Source organism: Terrapene carolina, unplaced genomic scaffold, assembly GCF_002925995.2.
Source record: "Terrapene carolina triunguis isolate 2854851 unplaced genomic scaffold, T_m_triunguis-2.0 Scaffold67, whole genome shotgun sequence".
NCBI lineage: Eukaryota > Metazoa > Chordata > Testudines > Emydidae > Terrapene > Terrapene triunguis.
In genome coordinates, this window is record NW_020664418.1 from 17,550,975 (window position 1) to 17,560,347 (window position 9,373).

At 40.0% G+C, this 9,373-nt stretch overlaps 1 protein-coding gene across 1 annotated transcript in view; it reads left to right on the forward strand.

Moving 5' to 3' along the window:
- ACSBG1 (acyl-CoA synthetase bubblegum family member 1) overlaps positions 1-7,691 on the forward strand; it is an 89,437-nt gene extending 81,746 nt beyond the window's left edge. The window contains exons 8-9 of the mRNA XM_029910745.1: positions 969-1,213; positions 7,370-7,691. Coding sequence (XP_029766605.1) covers positions 969-1,213; positions 7,370-7,446 — 322 coding nt within the window. The 3' untranslated portion in view covers positions 7,447-7,691. The remainder of the gene's footprint in view (positions 1-968; positions 1,214-7,369) is intronic.
- Positions 7,692-9,373: the final 1,682 nt, after the last annotated feature.

Consider the following 9,373-nt stretch of genomic DNA (forward strand, 5'->3'; position numbering starts at 1 on the left):
CTAAGAATGAATTTAGGAACAAGATTATGAATAGCTGAGCTACAGGATCAAGCCCAACTTGTTAAAATGCAAATATTATAGTAACAGAATGAAAACAAGGGCCCAGTATATTATTATATAAAACTTCTTGTCTCGGGTGTCCCAGCGTTAGTCACCCTTTACATTTATTATCTCTGTCACTGATTCCTCCCCACCACCAAGTATAAAAAAAATATTTTTTCTAATTTTAAACAGCAGCCCTGTCTCGAGAGATCAAACAGAACTATACAATTTTCAGTAATCTATTTTGTAAATAGCATCTTGAATACATTTCTTGAAATAACAATGCAATTGATTTGGAAAAACACAGGGTATGTCTACAATGTGATAAAAAACCCACAGCACCCAGTCTGAGAGCCTAGATCAGCTGACTTGGGCTCCAGGGCTTGGGCTGCAGGGTTAAAAATAGCAGTGTAGAGGTTTGGGCTTGGGCTCAAGCCCAGGGCGTGCGACTCCCTCTCCCTCACAGGGTGTCAAAGCTGGGCTCCAGCCCAAGCCCAAATGTCTACACTGAAGTTTCATAGCCCTGCAGCCTGAGCCCTGCAAGCCCGAGTCAGCTGACCCAGGCCAGGACTTTTAATGCAATGTAGACATACCCACAGTGGTAACTTATTCAAAGTATATACAGAGCTTTTTCTATGTTAAATATTTTGACATGTTTCAAATGTGATAACAGTACATACATGACGATCACATATTAGCCAGCATGTTCGCATTATGTGGCCAAATTGACAAACTATCTTATCTAGCAACAGTCTACAAATGGTCCCATTTTGTAGACTTAGGACTGCAGTTTGGACTGTTTCACTTAAGTTTTGATATTCTGAGCTGCCCTCAAATTCCACTGATTTGAGTGGAGATTGAGGACACTTAGTGCCCTATAGGAGCAAGCCATTAATACTGAAACTCTGTCACTTGATATTGTAGAGTACTCTGGACCCAGATACATCCGATCCTACTGACAATCTGAGTGAGCAAGCCAGAGAATTCTGCCAGAAAATTGGCAGCAAAGCCATGAAAGTGTCAGAGATTGTGGCAACAAGAGATCAGGCTGTTTACCAGGCCATTCAAGAAGGAATCGATAGAGTCAACATGAAGTCCACGGCCAGTGTTCAGCATATTCAGAAATGGACAGTCCTGGAAAGAGATTTCTCCATTTCTGGTGGAGAATTTGGTAAGACCTCTGCATACTAATCTATACTGAGATACTTAGTGAATACAGGAGGGGTGTGGAGTACTGTAAGATTGGGATGACTATTTCTCAGGAATGGTGGAGCTGGGAGTTATATAGCTCTTCCCAAACAAGTGGCAATTATCTGATAGCAATTCACACTGTCAGATTACAGAACAATGATATTGATACAATCTTAGGGATCTCAACCACTCCAAGATAAAATCAAATCATATTACAACTTGAAATTTAAACTATGGTTTGTGAAATATGGGAGCTTCATAAAAACCTTCATATAACATACTAGTAAGTTATCTTTGTTCGGTTTTTTTAAAATTAACAAATTCAAGAAGTCCTACAATACTGGTGTCAGTGAAAGAATCAAAAATACAAAAAAAAATTATATAATCTATTTGCCAACCTATTTAATAATCGTTAATTGTGTCCACAGCTTTTTCTCTTTTTAGAAGATGGTCCAATGAAATCAGTTTGATCAGAGAAAACAAAATCTTATTGTAAACCTTGCATAAAAATTAACCAGGAAATCAAGGTCATTTGGCAGCCAGAGCCTGTCTTTTGTGGGGAGGGAAAATTATGAGCAATAATTAAAGATCTGTTGGTGAAAGATGTTCTAGTTTCTTGCTTCACCAACTTTAACTTCTAACTAATGAAATACAGAATATTTATGTGGACTCCTGTAAGTATTTAAAGATGTATTGTGTGACCGGGATCCCAGGGGAGCCACACTGAGGTTACTCAATTCGGGCAAACTGCAAAGAATGGGGCAGGCAATCCCCAAAGCTGGTGGATATTCCAATACTTAGATTTACCAAACCAGCACAAAACAGCTTCTATAATACCTCATTGGTTACCCACAAGCCAAAAACACAGTTCCCTTAAAGTAACTCAGGCTTAGGCTTCCACCGAGACACCCAAGTCAAATATGGTGGGGATTACTGAAAATCTTATTAATCATATAAGAAAGTTCTACCCATCCCAAAAGATCAAACACATTACCTCCCAGATCTTCCCCAAATACACGCTTACAGCCAATCTTTATTAACTAAACTAAAATTTATTTAAAAAGGAAGTATTGGTTACAACAGGGGTGGCCAGCCTATGGCCCCAGAGCCGCATGCGGCTCTTCATAAGTTCATATGTGGCTCCTTGCATAGGCACTGATGCTGGGGCTGGAGCTATAGGTGCTAACTTTCCAGTGTGCTGGGGACTGCTCAGTGCTCAACCCCCTCCTCTGCCCCAGGCCCTGACCCCACTCCACCCCTTCCCCCGAGCTTGCCATGCCCTCGCTATCCCCCCCCTCCCCACCAGAACCTCCTGCGCACTGCGTAACACCTGATTGCAGTGGTCGGGAGACGTGGGGAGGGAGCGGGAGGCACTGATTGGTGGGGCTGCCAGTGGGCAGGAGGCGCTGCAGATTGGAGTGCGGGGAGCTGATGGGAGGCTGCTGACATATTAGTGTGGCTCTTTGGCAATGTACATTGGTAAATTCTGCTCCTTCTTAGGCTCAAGTTGGCTGCCCTGGTTTAAAAGATCAGTATACATACAGACATGAGTACCATTCTGAGATCAGTTTTATATTAGAGATTATGAGCATTGTAGTTTCAGGCCTTCTCTTGACAGCATGGAGTCCTCAGGCGAACAATAGGCAATCATAGAGACTTTGAAGTAGACCTGTTTCCTAAGCATCACTGGTAATTAGCTACATGGATTAACATATGGCAATTGCCTGTTTTCCAACATTCACAGGCGATTTGTTATATCCTTCAAAGAGAGATGAATATAGTAATATTATTATTTACAGTTCATTTGAATGTTAAGATCTCCTTTTGATCTCTGAATTAACAGAATACAGCATAGACAGGAACCATTTGGTTACACTGTTAACCTCTAACAAGATATAAGTACACACACACAATTAGTATCACCTCTAATTTCTAACAATACAGGTTTGCATTTCAGAGTTCATGCCCATCTGACAGAGAAAGAACAGGAGTACTTGTGGCACCTTAGAGACTAACAAATTTATTAGAGCATAAGCTTTCGTGGGCTACAACCCACTTCTTCGGATGCATATTGAGTGAAACATATCGAGGAGATATATATACACACATACAGAGAGCATGAACAGGTGGGAGTTGTCTTACCAACTCTGAGAGGCCAATTAAGTAAGAGAAAAAAAACTTTTGAAGTGATAATCAAGGTAGCCAAGTACAGACACTTTGATAAGAAGCAAGTGTGAGAATACTTACAAGGGGAGATAGATTCAATGTTTGTAATGGCTCAGCCATTCCCAATCCCTGTTTAGCCCTGAGTTGATTGTGTCTAGTTTGCATATCAATTCCAGCTCAGCAGTCTCTCGTTGGAGTCTGTTTTTGAAGTTTTTCTGTTTTAAGATAGCCACCCGCAGGTCTGTCATAGAATGGCCAGACAGGTTAAAGTGTTCTCCCACTGGTTTTTGAGTATTATGATTCCTGATGTCAGATTTGTGTCCATTAATTCTTTTGCGTAGAGACTGTCCGGTTTGGCCAATGTACATGGCAGAGGGGCATTGCTGGCACATGATGGCATATATCACATTGGTAGATGTGCAGGTGAACGAGCCCCTGATGGTATGGCTGATGTGATTAGGCCCTATGATGGTGTCACTTGAATAGATATGTGGACAGAGTTGGCATCGGGCTTTGTTACAAGGATAGGTTCCTGGGTCAGTGTTTTTGTTCAGTGATGTGTGGTTGCTGGTGAGTATTTGCTTTAGGTTGGGGGGTTGTCTGTAAGCAAGGACAGGTCTGTCTCCCAAGATCTGTGAGAGTAAAGGATCATCTTTCAGGATAGGTTGTAGATCTCTAATGATGCGCTGGAGAGGTTTTAGTTGGGGGCTGAAGGTGACAGCTAGTGGTGTTCTGTTATTTTCTTTGTTGGCCCTGTCTTGTAGGAGGTGACTTCTGGGTACTCGTCTGGCTCTGTCAATCTGTTTTTTCACTTCAGCAGGTGGGTATTGTAGTTTTAAGAATGCTTGATAGAGATCTTGTAGGTGCTTGTCTCTATCTGAGGGATTGGAGCAAATGCGGTTATATCTTAGAGCTTGGCTGTAGACAATGGATCGTGTGGTGTGTCCTGGATGGAAGCTGGAGGCATGTAGGTAAGTGTAGCGGTCAGTAGGTTTCCGGTACAGGGTGGTATTTATGTGACCATCGCTTATTAGCACAGTAGTGTCCAGGAAATGGACCGCTTGTGTGGATTGATCTAGGCTGAGGTTGATGGTAGGATGGAAATTATTGAAATCATGGTGGAATTCCTCAAGGGCTTCTTTTCCATGGGTCCAGATGATGAAGATGTCATCAATGTAGCGCAAGTAGAGTAGGGGCGTTAGGGGACGAGAGCTAAGGAAGCGTTGTTCTAAGTCCGCCATAAAAATGTTGGCATACTGTGGGGCCATGCGGGTACCCATAGCAGTGCCGCTGACTTGAAGGTATATATTGTCCCCAAATGTGAAATAGTTGTGGGTGAGGACAAAGTCACAGAGTTCAGCCACCAGGTTAGCTGTGACATTATCGGGGATACTGTTCTGACAGAGAGTGGCCCTAATTACCATACATACTTTTCTAACATGTCTCAGTCTAAAGGTTGAATTTGGGTCATTTATCCTGCAGGATGCTTAACCCTTTCTGGCCCTGTGTCACATATTGTATGAAAGATTTACATTGTTGCCAAATACACAGAACCTCTAGTAAAGGAAGAAAGGGAACATGTCAAAGGTGGTAGGCTAATATACATGTGGGGGGCTTGTTTTTGTCAGTGTTAGTTTCTTCCAGGTTATAATCTTTGCCTTGAGCAGCATCTTGGATACTATCTAGGGATGAAATTTTCAAAAGTGCCAAAGTCACGTGCCAGTTGTCCAATACCAGAATGATTTCCTATCAAGTGAATTTGAACTGTGCTGGTGGATGAAAAGTTTGAGATCTTGATTCCTTTAGCCACAACATTATTTCAGAACAGCAAAATTCCAAATTCTAGTTTGTGGCTGAACTGAGATGTCAGAAAAATAGCAGTGTGGTATCCATTAAATTCTATTTCTTTACTACTGCAGACAGCATGTCGTCCTTCCTCTAACCAGATAGGGTTATAACAATGGGGTATCCTTTATAGGAATGGGGTTCATGTTTACCAAGTAGATAGATATGACTTTTTCCAAGAAGCTGATTTTTTTTAAAGAAAGTGTCTTGGGCATAAATGAATTGTGGGGCCCATCTAGTAGGGCCTACTGCAAGTTGAGGCAGTTGTTTGGGAAATAATGCATCCACTTCTACAGCCCTGATGACTAATTTCTTTCCACGCAAATCCATCCACACTGTAGCTATAGTTACCTTCCCTGTCCACTACATCTCATCCCACTGACTTAAATCCCTCCAATAGTTTCTTGACTCATTCTGTCTCAGGTTCAAATTGAGCTTCTCCTTCAAGGCTCTGTACTTATATCATCAATGATTAGCTACACCAATTGTACTCTTAGCATGCATCCCATGCGTGTGAGATTGGATCCTTTTTTGATAGCAGTATCCGCTATGGCTGCATCTGCTTCCTTCCACCCTCCTGACTAGTGTAGCTGAGGGCATACTCAGTTTCTTCTCTCCATCCATTTTGACTCAGCTATCCCCTACAGCCTCCGTGAGTGAAGTAAGCCTATATCTCCCAACTCCCATTTGAGCCCTGGCTACAGTAATGCTGAGTTATTACATTCCTTGCTCCTTTCAGTATTATAATGATTTTGTCTTTAATGCATATCACATGAGATTGGGGGAGAAGGGGATAGAGAGAAAAGTAAACAAACAAACAAAAACCTCACCCAAAGCAAGATACAGTTTTTGAGAAGACCCTGTGAGTATGTTACTCAGGATTATTTGAACGCAAAACTATGGTAACTAATCTCTGTTTCCCAGGTGGTGTCAGGAAACAAATCAGTGGGGGGACAGCACCTCCCTCTGATAAATTATTGGTAAATACACAAATGCTTCCACCCCAAAATCCTTGTTTTTATTGAGTACAAAGCATACATCTAAAATAGAAATAACCTAGATCACCCCAGAATATAGTTACCCGAAGTCTGAGGTAGTATCCAGTGACAGCAGCAGGTTTCTGGTGGCTGGCCTTCCTCCTAGGTGGTGGGGAGGTAGATGTCAGAATGCAAACTCATAGAAATCCTCTCAGAAGAACTTCTCCAAAGTACACATACTAACTAAACTCTTATATGTAATTCAAAACATAGCATAACTCAAAATAACCCCTAATGGGCTGACCGTTTCCCTAGCAACAGCAAAGAACGCTCAATTTCTTCTTATCAGTAAAGCAACTCTAGCAAAAAAAAAAAAAAAAAATTAGAGACAGGCACCCAGACCAAGGTCAGCTATCTTTAGTAGCACTGCAACTGTGCAGATGTTTTTGTCTGCCTAAGCAAGGCCAAATTCTTTCTCACTATGTGGTGTCCTCACTTCCAGCCCATGGTGGCTAAGTGCACAGATGGCTGCAGGTTATGTCAAGTCCAGGGCTCTTGTAATAAATAGATGCTGTAGTGCGTCTGGTGAAGATGCTCTATGCCGACAAGAGTTCTCTCCCATCGGCATATTATCCATCTCCACAAGAGGCAGAAGCTGTGTCAGCGTGAGAGCCTCTCCTGCCGACATAGCGCTGGTGTGAACAGCACTTAGGTTGCTATAACTTGCGTCGCTCGGGGGGATTTCACACCCCTGAGCAACACAAATTAGATCGACTTAAGAAGTAGCGTAGACCTGCTGTAAGAAAGGGCTCTTTAACTGAGGACATTAAGGGAGAAAGCTCGATTAGTCCTCTTAAAAGTATTACTAAACTGGGAAATAGCTACTTTGTTACCTCTGCTCATGAAGCCTGACATTGCTTTGTCCACAAGTCCTTTGGACTGAACTTTTCTGTTTCTGCCCCAGCTATTCTACAGTTCCTATGAGAGATCAGCCATTGAAGCAACAGGCACATCTACTAGTCAATCCCTTTGGAGGAATGTTGTACTAGGACTCATTAATCCTCCAGCTAGGAAACTTTGCTGTAATTTCTCTCTCCTCTTGTAATCAACTTTGGTTTGTTTTTTGGTGGTATGTTTTTTTTTTTTAGGTCCTACGATGAAATTAAAACGACCTGCTGTGCTTGAAAAATACAAAGATGAAATTAATTCATTTTACAAAGAATAAAATTAGTCTTCATGCCAAGTATTATCTGCAAGTTTCCCAAGAAGCAAAACAAATTCACCAACTCTGTGTTACAGGAAACAGCTCCCAACAAATGCATTTGAGGATTTACATTTCTAGGCGAGCACACCTATCATTTGTTTTGCACCCTATGCAACAGGCATTAGAAGAGAAACATCCATGTAAAGATCTAGTTGTAATTCTACATGCAAAGTAATAAAATTTCTTGCTACAGATAAGTATTCCTACTGCCCTGTCATTGTGAATATTTTACTTTTGGTCTTAAATGAGTTAAACTTAATGACATACTAATGTGGGTGTAACTGTTTATTGTAAGGATGTAGCTCACATTCTTATAGGTTGGGTAAAAGAATAAGATAAGACTAAGCAACACCCTAATTGATATTTCCTTACAGTTTTTATAGTTCTGTAATAGGCTAAATAGATTATAGTTCAAATGTTTGGTAGACATAACTAATCAAGTGGCACTGCTTAATGAAACTGCTATATCCTCATAGTATCAATGGCCATTGAGCCATAACTGAAATTAAAAGATCAACAGTTCTATAATGTTTTCAGTTAAGAGCATCTAAATAGTCTTGTACCAAAAGAAATGCTACACATTGTGGCCTTATTAATTCCTCTTTCCAGCCTTGTAGTTTGTCAAGTGAGTTCTGGATTGACCATCCCAAAAAAAGACAATGAAGATTTTTTCAATCTTTGGTTCATGCTGAAAGACACTTTAGTTTAGCATTTCCCAAAGAGTCAAGTGATGACAGTTGGTGGGCATGATCAGAAATAACAGCCCAAGATCAAAACTTAGACCAGGGCAAAGAATGTCTCACTCAATGCAGGGGACCTGAGTCAGAGAGGATAAAAGTAATGATTTGTAAAAAAATATTTAAATGCAGGTTTATTTAAAAAAAACTTTAAAATTAAATTTGAAATTGACAGCCGCTAAAGCCTAAGCTTATCTATTAATCATTTAAATTAAATATAAAGCAGTACATTTGCAGTTGAGTTTTAAAAACAATCAAAGCACTGAATTGGTGGGAATTTCTGATTATGTACTTGGAACTAGTTTGTTAAAATGCTCAACCAGATTTTGACAGCAGTAGTCTTTTCTGCAGGTGTAGAGGGAATATTTTCTTCATTTCTGTTTATTCAGCTAGTTCAGTTCAATGACCAGTTCAAAAATAAAAAAAAAAATGGAAATTTGGGGAAAAAAAAAAAAAAAAAAAAGCTTGTTTTCCTCTTCCAGTCTGACTAAAAACTAGGTGTAAGAGGATGAGCTCTACTAGTACTAAAATCTTGATGCACATAGTGACTAGAAATGGTCAGTTCAATTCATTAATTAAAGATACTTCCTTTGTTTAATAAATCAGTTCATTTTAAATGCAAAATATGTTTTGACCAGAAAAAAAAGTTTGTACCCATCACAAGGTAGTTTAATAAAAAAAAATATTAAAATGCTGTTTGTGCATTTAATTGAATTTGAATTTCCATCTAAATAAATCTTGATACAAATTGCAAGTAAAAATTTAAGAATCTGATTAAATTAAACTATGCAATTGCTTAAGTGTACAGCTAGTGTATCTTCCTGCTTAGCAAAAAGCAGGAAGTTTAGAGTAAAAGTAATTGAGAATCAGTGTTTTAATGGTTATCAACAAGAATCACCCTTTCTTTAGGAAAATAACTAAAGTACTAATGCAAAACAATTAAAATCCGTGATTTAAATCAATCAATCCTGCGCTGATAACAGGCCAGAAAACTAACTGGAATACCAGGCATCTTGACGTTTTCATCTATTTGCAGCACTTCGCAAATGCCTACAGCTAGGATTTTGAGGTGTGTGTGTTTGGCTACTATGTCCCAACAACATCATTTGTTTTAAACACGTGCTTGTTAAGAGTTTGAAATCTTATTTAAT